General features: G+C 37.7%; 1 protein-coding gene across 3 annotated transcripts in view; it reads left to right on the forward strand.

Annotated features, from left to right (window-relative positions):
* Nucleotides 1-15,000, forward strand: part of cdh7a (cadherin 7a) — a 91,249-nt gene that overhangs the window by 3,592 nt on the left and 72,657 nt on the right. For all 3 annotated transcript variants that reach the window (XM_046876904.1, XM_046876906.1, XM_046876905.1), the window contains exon 2: nt 10,275-10,732. In XM_046876904.1, the coding sequence (XP_046732860.1) occupies nt 10,487-10,732 (246 nt within the window). In that variant the 5' untranslated portion in view covers nt 10,275-10,486. The remainder of the gene's footprint in view (nt 1-10,274; nt 10,733-15,000) is intronic.

A 15,000-nucleotide genomic window follows, 5' to 3' on the forward strand; every position in this document is an offset into this window, starting at 1 on the left:
TCTGAGAGTCGTGTTTTATTTTTGGCCTCGGATGCTGCACAGGTGTGTTCGTTAAGCTTCTGAATGTCTCGATCAGAACGAGAGGAAGTGATCCCATGGGAGCAGTGACGCACAGAGAGAAGCGTTTTGCACAGGGATTGAGGTTTCACCGGCAGCGATGATGAAATGAACTATAATGACGTGAAGAAGGAAAGGAATGGGAACTATTTACTGAGCTGAGCATTGCAGCAGGGATTTCAGTTCCATTTATCATTTCTCTCTATATATGTTTCTCTCTCTCTCTCTCTCTCTCTCTCTCTCTCTCTCTCTCTCTCTCTATATATATATATATATATATATATATATATATATATATATATATATATATATATATATATGTGTATATATATATATAAACATTTTAAGACTTTAGAAAGGACATTACTCACATTCTTACATCCTGGTACTCATGGTAGTTCTCACTCCCTGGTGCTTTGTATTGTTTTAAGATTTATAATGACGCTCATGATATCACCCCAATGAGGATAGTTCCCCTTTTGAGTCTGGTTTCTCTCAAGGTTTCTTCCTTATAAAATCTAAGGGGTTTTACTTGCTGCAGTCGCCCAAAGTTTCATCATCAAGGATGAATACACATCATTCACCTTTATTCCTAAATTCTGTAAAGCTGCTTTGGGACAATGTCTATTGTGAATATATATATATATATATATATATATATATATATATATATATATATATATATATATATATATATATATATATATATGTGTGTGTGTGTGTGTGTGTATGTGGATATATAATATAAAAATAAAGAGCAACTCAAAAACTTTGAGGTTGGATTTGGAGTATAATTAATATAAATAGTCTACTATAATGCTTCAGCACCACAAGTTGCATGGACAGCGCCAATCACTGCACACCATAAAAAAATGATGGAACTGTAATAAATGGACTGAGGATGGGTTTCCCTTTTCATTATATAGTACAATCCTCCACTGAATATGTTTTTAGATACCTGACCTTTCCATCCATATGTGGCACCACAAACGTCTAGATGAACAATTCTATAGGACTTCTCTGAATGTGGCAGAATTGAATTTTCTCTTCACTAGAGCTTGGAAACCTAAACCTGTTTCAGCATGACAGTGCCCATGTGCACAAAGCCAGCTTCATGAAGATCTGCCCTCTATGGTTTGTAGTGGAAGATCTCCTACTATAGACCTCACCTTCTCACCTATATCAGTAGCTGACTTTACTAATACCATTGTGGTTGAATGAATCTCCACAAATCTTCACAAGCACATTCCAAAATCTATTGAAACATTTTTCCTGAAGAGGTTATTAAAACTCTCTCGCTTATAACTATTTAATAAAACTCATGTAAATAAATGTAATCTTTTGGCTCTATTTAACTTAAAACTAACAGAAATTAACTGTTATTTTTATTATATATTATGAGTTTTTCTATAGAACATTTTATGTGAGTGTGTGCCAGCGCCAGAGGTGGGAAATAATAAAATACAAATGCTTTGTTACTGTAATTAAGTAGATTTTTCTGGTATCAGTTCTTTACTTTACTATTTACTTTTTGAACACGTTACTTATCAATATTTTTTCGTCTCAATGTGCCATGTTCAACACATCAAACTATTTCCTGTCATGGCTTAGCTTTTTCAATCCACTGGTGCATCATTTCCTGCCTCTCACACACCACAGACGTAGACTAGTTTCTGAAGCTCACAATGAGCAGGCAGAAGAAGTCTGGGATTAACGTGGATGAGACAGAGGGAGACAGTGATGTAAACATGACTGAGAACAGAGATGTTCCTGATCACCTGGTCATCATCATCTTCTCTCTGCTTGTGTTCTATATGGTGGATCTTCAGCCTGAATACATTCATTAGAGAACAACATTTGAAATGTATTTATATGAATATATTAATATGATGTGGGGTTCAGTTACCAGGCGATACTAAAACAGCTAGTAATAATGGTCACTATTTTACTACTAACTACATGTCAGAGCCCAAACTTCCACTGAGTGAAGGATGTGTGTACGTTTGCCATCACTGGGCACTGCTCAAGAAAGTGTTGGCTTGTTGTTGCTCAGTCACATGACCCTCTTCATGTTTTTGACATTTAAGTTAACATTAAGAGATTATAATTAAAAACAGAGTTGAAAGGTGATGCTGTAACTGTTTATAGCCTTTATAAATGTCTTATAGCTGTTACTGTATGTCACCAGTCAGAGTTTTAATTACTTTGTGAAGACTGAAGGTGATTAACATCATTACACGTAACTAAAAGTGGATAAAAACTGTGATGCAAAATTTCTGTTGTATAAAAGGAAAGAAAGAAAGAAGAAAGAAAGAAAGAAAGAAAGAAAGAACAATTAAAAGAAAGAAAAACAGAAAGACAGACAGACAGACAGACAAATAGATAGATAGATAGATAGATAGATAGATAGATAGATAGATAGATAGATAGATAGATAGATAGATAGATAGATAGAAACAAAAATTAGAAGAAAGAAAGAAAGAAAGAAAGAAAGAAAGAAGAAAGAAAGAAAGAAAGAAAGAAAAACAGAAAGAAAGGATTACAAAATTAAAAGAAAGAAAGAAAGAAACAACAGAAAGACAGACAGACAGACAGACAGACAGAAAGATAGATAGATAGATAGATAGATAGATAGATAGATAGATAGATAGATAGATAGATAGATAGATAGATACAAAATTAAAAGAAAGAAAGAAAGAAAGAAAGAAAGAAAGAAAGAAAGAAAGAAAGAAAGAAAGAAAAATGGAAAGAAAGAAAACAAAAATTAAAAGAAAGAAAGAAAGAAACAACAGACAGACAGACAGACAGACAGACAGACAGACAGACAGACAGAAAGATAGATAGATAGATAGATAGATAGATAGATAGATAGATAGATAGATAGATAGATAGATAGATAGAAACAAAAATTTTAAGAAAGAAAGAAAGAAAAACGGAAATAAAGTAAAACAAGCATGAAAAGAAAGAAAGACAGTATGAAAAATAAGAAAGAAGAATGAAAAATGAAAAGAAAGGTTGAATACATTTTATGAGAGCCATAAGGAAGGCGTAATTTATTATAATTTTTTTATGATTATTATGATTATGAATATTATTATGATGATTATTAGACTCCTGACTGCTTCCTGACTCTGAAGCTGATCTCCTGCAGGATTTACGCTTCAGATGTTCAGAACTCCGTGTTCTCTGAACTTTCACCCTGAATGGATCTTCTGTGTTTCTGAGAATAATTGAGACACGGTTAGAGACCTTTTTTCTTTCCGCCTCGAACTGCCTCCGTGCTGTTTCTTTTTTTTCTGACGTTTGTGGAGTTTATGTAGTGTAACGTACAGCGATCTAATCAGGAAGCTAAGAGCTTGTAATTCCCAGCTAAAGCATGGCTTATAATGGAGATTAGAGGCTTCGGATGAGACGTTTTCCCCTCTGAGGCGTGCAAAATATCCTGAATATCCTGAGACTGTGTGTTCTTTTCCAGTATGGCTGTAATTCAGATTCAGAGAAAAAGAAAAAGAAAAAAAGGAAAAAAAAAAGAAAGAGATGGATGGATGTGAGAAGCAGGGAGTAGTGAGAGACTTGGAGCGACGGAGTCTCTGAAGAATACTTTGTGAATTACTTTGCCTTACTGTTCCTGATCTGGGTAGAGAGAAAGACAAGGTGTGTGTGTGTGTGTGTGTGTGTGTGTGTGTGGGGGGAAGAAATAAGAGGAAAGGACAGAGGATACCTGGAGGATTGTTCTTCCGATTCTTTTGCAGTTCTTGCTTTTAACGCTCGTCCCGCACGTAAGCGTTCTGGACGTCCGTCTCCACGTCGTACGTCCTCATCCTCGTCCTGCTCCTAACACACCTGGAACAGAAAATCCAGCTGTGCTTAAAAACCATCAGACTATTCAAAAGCGCTTCGATCGAAACGCCTAAGAAAAAAAAATCCCCAGGAAAACCGGAAACTGAAATGATATTAATGAGGTTAATGTCGATCCTGTGGTCAGAATATTCACTACAAAGCGTGGAAAATTAGCGACTTCTCCGCCGTCTCTATTGTTCACGCAATAGGAGAGAATTTCTTCTCTTTTCATGTAAAGTGGATGAAACTTTCAAGGGGGGAATGAAAATAACCTTATGTAAGCGTCATGCACATCGTTCCTTCGTCCTCTCACAGCTTTTATTAAAACCGGGCGCTGATGCTGGAACTCTCGCTCAGAGTCTGAGAGACCCAGCAGGTGGAAAGCTAACTGGTGAGGGAGAGTGAATATAATGAGCAAAAGCCAACAAATGAGAAAAAAAGAAGAGAAGAAAGGGAACAGCGAAACTACTGATTGAAATCAAATCTGTGAGGGAAAAGAAAACTAATCTGGTGAGCGGAACTCTGGCTGGATTTCTCTCGCTAGTAATGAGATGATTAGCTTTCTTTTCCTCAAAGATTTATTTTATACTCTCAGTTAGTTCGGACATGCTGCTGTTGTGCTTTGGAAAGCAATGCTCTTTCTCTCTAGGTTAGCCTCTGCTAGTTTCACTTGCTAGTTTTGCTAGTCAGTGCGTTAGCAAGTGAGCATAAATGCTAATCTACCTCATGTGAAAAGGAACCTGTGAGGAAAAGAAAGAAGTAATAGCGAATTAGCACATAAAAGCTAACCTAGAAACGCGATAATAGCAAAGTAGTAAAATAGATAATGCTAACTAGAGAGCAACATCGAATATACAGAAAGCTAGTCTAGCCTAACCTAGCACAAGTGAACTAAACCGCAGTGAGTGTGGAGTAACTAAGAAGAAAGTGACACTGAAAACCACTCTGTAAGTGAAGGAAAGCTAATAATCGAGTGAGTTTTATAAACTAGCGAGCAAAAGCTAACCATGAAGAGAATTTTACCCTGCTGAGGGATTCAACCTAAGCTTATTAAAGACTAGCCTAGCAAAGGTCGCCTTAGTGATGATGAAAAGGAGGACTGGGAGGAGGAGATGGAGAAAGATGATGATGAGGATTATCATGAAAAGGAAGAAACTGATGATGATGATGATGATGATGTTGAGATTGAAGATAAGGCAGGGTAGAAGGATGATGATGATAAGGAGGAAGAGGATGGTGATAATGGTGATGAGGATGGAGGATGAGGATGTAAAAACAGATGCAAAATGCAGTTTAGCATCAACCAGAAGTGCAAACAGTAACAATTGTACAAATTTACAGGTGCAGATAAACATGTAAATATATGTACAGCGTGTAAATAAATATAATGAAAATAAAGGCTGTAGCAGTGAAGAGACGTGTAGACACTGTTAAAAAGTAAAAGTAAAAGGTTATAAGTCTGTGGCTTGAAAAAAATGTGCAAATCAAATAAACAAGTCCACAATATATATATATATAAATACATAGGAGAAGTGTGATGATGTGAGGATTATAAAGAGAACAATGTTGATAAGGAGCTGGAGGAGATGGAGCACGATGATGATGATGATGTGAGAAGGTGGAGAATAAGCATGATGATGATGATGATGATGATGTGAGGATTATAGGGAGAATGATAAGTATGAAGATGATAATGGAGAGGAGGTGGAGGATAAAGATGATGATGATCAGGTGGGAGAGAATGATGATGATGGAAAGGAGGTGGAGAAGAATGATGATGATGAAGAGAAGGTGAAGGAGTATGATGATGATGAAGAGGAGGTGGAGGAGAATGATGATGATGGAGAGGAGGTGGAAGAGAATGATGATGATGGAAAGGAGGTGGAGGAGAATGATGATGATGGAAAGGAGGTGGAGGAGAATGATGATGATGGAAAGGAGGTGGAGGAGAATGATGATGATGGAGAGGAGGTGGAGAATGATGATGATGGAGGAGGTGGAGGAGAATGATGATGATGGAGAGGAGGTGGAGGAGAATGATGATGATGGAGAGGAGGTGAAGGATAAAGATGATAAAGATGATGATGACGATGTGAGGATTATAAGGAGGAGGAGGAGGAAAATGATGATGATGAAGAGGAGGTGGAGGAGAATGATGTGAGAATGATGAGAAGGAGAATGAGGAGGATGGGGAGGAGGTGGAGTATATGGATGATGATAATGTGAGGATTATAAGGAGAAGAAGGAGGATAATTATGGAAATAATGAGAAGGAGGAAAAAAAGAAGAAGAAGATGATGATGTTTATAGGATGATAAATATTTTGAGAAGAACAGCTGGAACAGTATTACAGCTACAGATCTCAGGTTTATATGAACAGATTTTTATAGTACCAGCTGATTCTTTTCTGCATCTTCTTGTTCTGCAGTCGATCGTCAAAACTTGCGAATGATAATAAATGAAATGTAACTATAAACGGATAAAAAGTGTTTTCTTCTCAGTATAAGGAGTAAATCGCTGCGACTGGTCGACAGGATGAAACGTGAGGCTTCTGTATGAACATTGAAGTTCCGATCTCCGATCTCTAGCGACGTGTGAAGTCTTCGGTTTTCCTGAGGCGTCGAATTTCCGTCCAGGCCCTGACATCCTCCATGACATCAGAATTAATTCTGAAGGCGTGAGGCGTTCTGGGTTCTGCTTCAAGGACGGATTCGACCCAATTTCTGTTTGAACCCCTTTGATTGGGAGTTTAAAAGGCTGTTTGAAGCGTGTGTAAGCTCTGGCGAGAACCCCGAGGGCCGGATGCGCGATGTGACTGGAATTCTGTCGTTTCAGCCAAGGTTACATTCTTCTGAACCGCGCATCTGCATTGCTAATGGAGCGCCAGGCCGTGTCACGAGTCGCGGCCGCTTTGTTTCCGTCCCACTGAGCACAAAGACGCTTGAAATGTAGTGTTGTGCTCGTGGTAGCTCTGTAAGATCCTGGATTATTGTGTGTTCATTCGTCTTACAGGAAATACAGAGCAGCAGACAGGAAAAGTGTGTGAGCTACGTGACGAACGTAAATCTGAACCTGCTGAAAAAATCCAGTGGGTTTATGGGGTTCCATAAGTTGCAGATATACATATCTGTATTACTCGTCTGAGGTCTAACAAATGTCAACTATTTAATTGTCATTTTATTTAATCAATTCAATTTGTGCCAATTTAATTAAACGCTCAATTGAATCATATAATAAAAAATTGTATAGCATTAATTTTATTTATTCTATTTTATATATTTTTTATATGATATAATATGTATATGTATATTATTTAACCAAGCAGGCATTTTATTTAAAAATTTGTTTTTAAAAATGTTTTCATTATTTTATTAGTAAAAAAAAAAAGGGGGTTTATCTACAAATTTTGAAACTACAAATAATTTTTAATTTTTTAATTAAAAATTTGAAAATAAGGGTAAATAAATAAGGATTATATCTTTAGATTTTTTAGATTAAAAAATAATATTAATAAGGGGAACATTTGAAAAAGTTAAAAGATTCAAAATCACATTTTGTACTTTGAATTCTATATATATTATATATATTTTTATTTGATATAATTTTCACTATTAAATAAGAAATCACCTCGCCGGAGATTTCAGGACCATTTTCTATTATAAAATGAAAATTTTTTCATGCTTCTTTACATTCGTTACCTACGTTAATATTATTTCCTATATTTCCTTAAATCCTTTGAATTTCCTCACAATGCTTATTCAGAGCTCGGGTCAAAGTGAAGCAGAACTCCTCTGAATAACGTGTCAATTTGAGTCAAAGCGTTCAGCTACGTCTCACCAAAAATACACGTCATTGTGTGAAAAGTGCAGCGTTCAGGTTTAAATTAGACTTGTGGAATTCTTCTGGCTTTATAATGGACGTGTGCAGACGTCTCTGGTCAGTCTGAGCTCACTGGGGTTTCTGCATTAGCAAAAAAAAACGCTAAAAGCTGGGCCTCGGCGGCGGAAACAGCAGTGCTGCGGTGGGTGTTTTTTTTTTTTTTTCTGTCTGATCTCATCAGCTGCTAAAGGAAATATAAATCTCCCAGGACGTCGAATGTCCTGCACGGAAATGGTGTACCGCTGTTCTGCTATTAGGCATTTTCATTTAGCTGACACCTTCTATATGGGCACTCGGAGTGGCATACATTTGTTTTACTGCTGTCAGCAATTGATCTCTCGCTCACTCTCTCTCTCTCTCTCTCTCTCTCTCTCTCTCTCTCGCTCGCTCTCCCTGTCTCTCTTTTTCACTTTTCTTTCTGTCTTTGCCCTTAAGACAAATGTGCTCCACTTTCTGTGGGTCTGTGGGTCTGTTAGTTCACCCGCAGCACTTCACATTCTTCTCGCGGCTTCCTTTGAAATATCAAAAAGATCTTGGCGCTTCTGAATCTTGCGCTCGAGTGAGAAGAAGAAATCACGTTGAATCCGAATCACGTTGAATCCAAACTTTTAAAACCAGCACTGGATTTAATACAATTCCTTACGTTAGTGTTTATTTTGTGCTCTGGCTGAATCTGGTATTCCTCTATACCAATATGGACAAACTTTGGTGAACAACTTTGGTGGACACCTGAGCATACGATTCCATTCCACATTTAAGTCCCGGTTGACTGTGATAATAACCTCCATTCTTCTGGGAAGGTGTTCCACCACATTTTGTGGAGATTCATTCGGCTACACAGGTGTTGGTAAAGTCGGTGTTCACATTTATTCATGTTTTATAGAGTTGGAGCTCTACAGCAGGAGATCTTTCACATCTTCCAACCCATGAAGAGCTAAACTTCATGTGGCGTTTTTATACAGAAGCACTGTCATGTTGGAACAGATTCGGGTCTTCTAGTTTAAATGAAGGAACAATTTCACGTCGCATCCAAAGACCTCCGATACCAGGGGTCGCCAAATTTTATTTTGTGAGCGCCACATCGTTTTTTCTTTCTTTAATGGGGGTCGGTCTGGAACAGAGAATGACATGGTAGTATTATTGTGGAAATTTTATAATGATTTTACATGTGTTTATGAGGCCTCCTAATGCTATTAGTTTATTATTTTGATCTGCAACATGCAGACAAATGGGCATAATAAATAATATTATTAATAATAATAACAATAATAATGATAATAATGATAATGATAATAATAATAATTACAATAATAACCATTTTAATTTTATATATCGCCTTTGAAAGTTACACTTCAAAGCCGTTTTTAAGCATAGAAGAAGAAATAAAACTAAAAAAAAAAAAAACTAATAAGAATAAAATAAGTATATAAAAATTCAATAATACAACACAAAAAAAAAAGATCACGTAAAAGCTATTCTGAAAAAGTAATTTTTAAAAGCAGATTTAAAAACATCTGTCTGTCTAATCTCAAAATTATAAACCGGTCAGGTGACATAAATAGTGTTTATTATTTTGCTTAAATGGCACTAATCACTTTTATTTATTATATACCCAGTACTCAAATATCATAAACCCAGGCAGGCAGTTTAAATGTTACGGCTGATCGATGTATAACGCCTAATAAAAGAGCAATATTACTAGGATAATGATTTTTTTTTACATATTCATTGCTACTGAAGTCAAACCATTTATTACATGCACATGGTTGTTGGGTAAATCTGACAATTCATTAAATGGCATTAATAATTAAGGGGAATTTTATTTGAAAGCCAACCTTCGATCAAATACAGATATTATATGAGTAAAACATTCTTTCATTTACATTTTCAAAAAATGTCTCTGGTCAATTTTAGAGGGCCGTTCCAAATGTGGTGGTGTTCCAAAAGTTTGGTGACCGATGTCCTATACATTTATGTGTCCCCGACTTGATGTGGCAGAACTGCACATGGGTGGAAAAGTCAGGTGTCCCAATACTTATAGTGTATATGATTCAGAGGCTTCACTCGGATGTTAAAGCGCATCAAGTCCACCTTGTTCAGATGCTCTCCGTTGTTCTGAGTGTAATTACAGGGTTCTCGTTTGAGTAATTATTGGGCCGAGGGTAAGAACACTCCAGGGGAACTATAACAAAATCTGGGACTCTTATCATTTCATCTCTTCTGCTCAATCTGCAGAAGACGCAGAGTTCCTACAGCTCTGTGCTTTGGCTCAGTTTAGCAGCTGACATTTATCTGAAGACCATGGCAAGTTCGAGTCACTTCCGTATTGAAAGTGTCGTCCTCATTAACACGTTTCAAACGCTGTCGAAGGACACATATTGCCATAACACGTTAAACATCATGCTAACATTCGAGGTCTAACGTCCTGCCTTAGTTTCGGCTCTTTCTTTCTCTTCTCTCTCATTCCCTCACAGACACTTTTCCTCTCTGTCTTCTCAGGATTGGCGTTCCTGATTCAGCTGTGATCTACATCCACTTCACCTGTGGTCCGGCTCATCAATCAGTCCTGCTCCTCATCTCCACTGCCTTTCCACCCAGAGAACAAACTCCAGAGCAAACCCCGAGCTGCTGGATAACTCGTGCCTCACTGTCACCCCACACTGACTTCTTCTCAACGCTTTGAATTAGTTTTTTCTCCTCCGGCCTACACCATGAGCAGGAGGAGTCATCGGGGATGGTGTGGACTGATGGTGTTCGGCATGGTCGTCCTGGTCCAGTGGGCGGGCAACTGCCGGGCCATGACGCTAAACTCGATTCCTTTGCATCCAGAACCAGACGCACCAATCCGAGTCGAGGATGAGGACATGGTTCTCCACAGACACAAGAGGAACTGGGTGTGGAACCAGTTCTTCGTCCTGGAGGAGTACACGGGAGATGATCCGCTCTATGTCGGCAAGGTCAGTCAGCTCTATCAACAAATTTCACAACCATTTTTAAGTTCTAAAGCTTCCGAAGAACATCCAAGAACAAAAACAAAGTTTCTATTAATACATTTAGCTGCTAGTCAAGGGAAGCATGACGCAAGCTATCAGATTAGCGAGTAGTTAGCTAGTTAGCATGATTCTTAGTTGCTAACTGGTTTGTTTGTACATCATATTTCCAATTAAAAAAATAGCGAAATTTTAAATAAAGCTAACAGAGAATGTAGAACGTTAGCTCCTCTAGTCTACGTTAAAAATAAAGATCTAATGAAAAGTTGTTATACTGCAGTAAAAAATGCTGAAAGATTAGCTAATTATTATATGGACGTGTTTCTAGCTATGACTCGCTAATCGTGTCCTTCAAACTCGCTTCAAAATGTACGTCACAGAACCTCCACAGAAACTGCAGAAACCCATCCTGTGATACTGCAAGAGCTCGGAGTCAAACCCTTACTGAAAACCCTGCTTTTTTTTTTTTTTATATACGTCTGTCAAATTTTTCACCCCATCCATCACAGCCTAGCGGAGACTCCGTACATTTAGACTCCTACGTGTGGCGGTGAGAAAAAAACGAGTTTCATAGCTCAGGTATGAGTCGAAGTTATTGTTTCTGACGGCTACATTTGCTGGTTTGACACGTGCCTCGGGCCCTCCATCAGAGCCTGTTCTCCAATCTGAAGTCAGTGAAGGTGACCAGAAAAACACAGACAAGCCGTGTTCATTCAGGCAGTGTGTGTGTGTGTGTGTATGTATGTCGCAAATAGGGAGTAGCCCCAGTGGGCTGATATCGGTCAGTTTTTGCTTACAGTACATGTAGCCGAATAATTGTGATAATCGAATTGATCGCTAATCTGAATAAAAAGGCGTCAAAAGTCCGGTTGATCTGATTGATTCACGATTCAAGATTTTATTTGTCACAAACATACTGTAGTTTTATACAGAATGCAACCTGCAGTCAAATGTGAACCTGAGCGACTGCTCAGAAAATTGTGCGTTAGATAAAAGAGACTATAAATATAAAACTAGAGAAAATATATGAAAATTAGAGAAAATATAAGAAAGTATATTAGATAATGATAAAGTGATAATTAAAGATTATTTAATAATAATATTTCATTATTTAATTGTTTTATAGTATTATTCAATATTTTAAATGTGCAAAATGGAAGTATAAATTGTATGGAATATCATAAATATGAAATAAAAAAAATAAAAAAACAGTAACGGTGTTGATCACAATAAAATGGATTTAAAAGAGCTGGTGTAGATCTGATAATAATCTGTAAATCGGACAAAAATTTCGCCAAGTAAAAGCTTGAATCTGACAAAAATATACAGAAGTTTTGGCACTTTTCCAGCCATATGTGGTTCTTCGCCAAAACGTTACCACAAACTTGAAGGCACACAGTTGTATAGAACGTCTTTAGATGCAGGTGAATGAAATTTTCCCTTCACTTGAACTACAAGACCCAAACCTCCTGCTGGCTGCACAAAGCCAGCTCCATGAAGATCTCCTGCTATAAATCTTATAAATCCTATTGAACACCTTTGGGATGAATGTAAACACTGACTGCACCTCCCAGGCTTCCTCACCTTACCCACATCAGTAACTGACTTTACTAACACTCCTGTGGCTGAATGAAATCTTACCCAAATCTCCACAAGATCTTGTAGAACATCTTAGAGAAATTTTGTAATCAGATGTTTAAAACACATACTAAAGTTTTTGTCTAAAAAGCTATCGTAGCATAGTGTACTATACGGATGTACTAAATTAGCTGAAGTACCTAAACACTCTTGACCAATCAGATTCGAGAATCCAGGACATTATTGTTTAATGATACTGCAGTAGGCCAGTGTGTTTGTTTCAGCTTTTGTGTTGCCGTCTTCTTCTTATTGTTAAACAATGGTGTTTCATTTGATATAGATTTATAAATATGTGTCATTTTCGAGTACTTTCAAGTTGGAGATTCGAATAATTATTTCTCTTATTATTTCTCCATTTTGTTCCTCATTAAAGCAGAGACCCCTCGAATCGCACCTGCAGGAATATTGGATTTGTTTTTCTTTTCGCTCTTATAAGGTGGGATTTAATAAAATGTTACATACAAAAGGCATCAAATTTGGTCTCGATCTCAGATGAGTGAAGATACGTGATGATGGGTGATGAGAAGTGATGATGAAGGACCGAACACGGATTTTGCACGTGAACACCGCGGATCGGTCGTAAATCTCAGCCAGGGGAACCTACGGAGAGAGGAATGTGCTCTGTGCGTGTCTAGATGTAGGTGTTAAATATGCATTACGAGCGCCGGATAATGATCGTCCTCTGAGGAACTCATGCATGACTCTGCCTCATGCAGTTCCATATGTGATGTGAATTAGTAATAACACCCATTACTTCTCTCCTGCTATTACCAAAGCCTCCTCTAATATTTGCTTTTCGGAGCCTTCTATTTGACAGCAGAGTGTGACAGGAGGTACGCTGGTGTGTGGGAATGTGTGTGTGCGAATGTGTGTGTGTTTTTTCCTCTTCAAAGCCTCGCACTGCCTTTTAATGTCAACCTAAAAAACTTGTTTTCGGGATTAAATCCTTTTGTGAGAATTCATTTTAGTCAGCAGGCTGATCAAAGTGCGGAAGTTGTCACGGCGAGAGAGAGAAAATTCTTTCGAAAAACCTGAGTTACAATTGAATCGGTGTTATTGCATCATAAAATATAACAACCAGTAATGTCACGGTATGCAAATGAAGCCCGGTGGATTGGGGTGGGGGGTCGTTGGGTGGGGTTCGGGGGCGGAGCTTTTTTTAAGGTCAGTCCTTCTTTTTGAACGTTTTCCGGTAAAGTGTTTTATTTCACAGCAAATCGATTTCAATTATCTTAATGTATAGCATATAGTTTTATTCGTTTATAGTTATATTTAAAATGTACTCATCAGTGTGTGTGTGTCTGCTCTTTCTCTAGAAGTTCGAATGAAATTTGCAGCTGGTTTTGTTAACGTGAAAGTCCAGATGTTACATTTTTACCTCAGACTCCAGCCCTGATCATGGAGACTCCTTCTATAGAAGCAAAATATGCACTTCAGTCTGTCCATGTGTTCAAGAAGATCAAGTGGACGTATAAAACGTTTTATTAAAAATTTGAAATGTTATTCATTGGAGAAGAGCAGTCATGAGCTGGTCATCCTGTGACTCTCCTGTAAGACCATTACACCATGTTTGGTTTTTAAAAGTAACATAAAGGAAACATACAAAGTTTCGCCGCAGGTTCCTGTAAATCCATTTGAGTGTTTTGTGAAAACAGGTCTGTGACACGCTAGCATTAACGTCAATGGGTATTTTCACGTCGCTGTACTTCCCGTACTGCGCATACATCCAGCTCAAGACTGTTACAGACTACAGACCTCCTTCGAACCGTGCCTCTGTGACGCTCTCTGGCTCTGTGCTAATGGCCGACTGTGTGTTTAATGAATATCTGACACGTTGTTTGATCACGGCTCTTTGATAGCGAGCGGATTTAAAGTCCTGCTCAGTCAGATTAAAGGGGATTATAAGGATTTGTCACACAGTAGGAGCTGATTTTTGGATACTGACAAAAAAAATAGTCATATTGTGTTGTATTTGTGTTTTATTAATATGGGATTTGGAAATTGTACGTATTTCTGAGTGCTGCTGTCATCGTTAAGTCTTTCGTTTTGTTATGTGTCTAACCAAAGAAGCGAAACCGTCGTCTTTTATCAGTAATGTACTGTGAGCCGAGTGTTCTAATGGTTTTGGAAATAACTAGTTTCCAATTTGACAAATTTGATCTAACGCGACTGACTAATGAGTAAACGCTAGCTTCTGCTCATAGCTAACAACACTGAGAACCAGTTTAAAAAAACATCAAGTAAATACAGACTAAAATCACATACAGTTTTAGGAAAATAATCAACAATATGGTGTTGTGATGAACTTAAATATTTCATGCTTTAACCCCAAAACTTAATACATAGACCTGTAAGAATTTACAGAAGTTATGTGATGCTCAGATCCTTCACATTTTAGTGCTTCAACCATTTATATTGTAATGCTTGGACCCTTAACAATGGGGTGCTTGGACCCCTCACATTTTAGTGCTTGGACCCCTAATAATGGGTTGACTGGACCCCTAAAAATGTGGTGCTTGGACCCCTAATAACATGCTGCTTGGACCCCTAATAATGTGGTGCTTGGACCCCTAATAACATGCTGCTTGAATCCCTAA

The sequence above is a fragment of the Silurus meridionalis genome, chromosome 20 (assembly GCF_014805685.1).
Source record: "Silurus meridionalis isolate SWU-2019-XX chromosome 20, ASM1480568v1, whole genome shotgun sequence".
NCBI lineage: Eukaryota > Metazoa > Chordata > Actinopteri > Siluriformes > Siluridae > Silurus > Silurus meridionalis.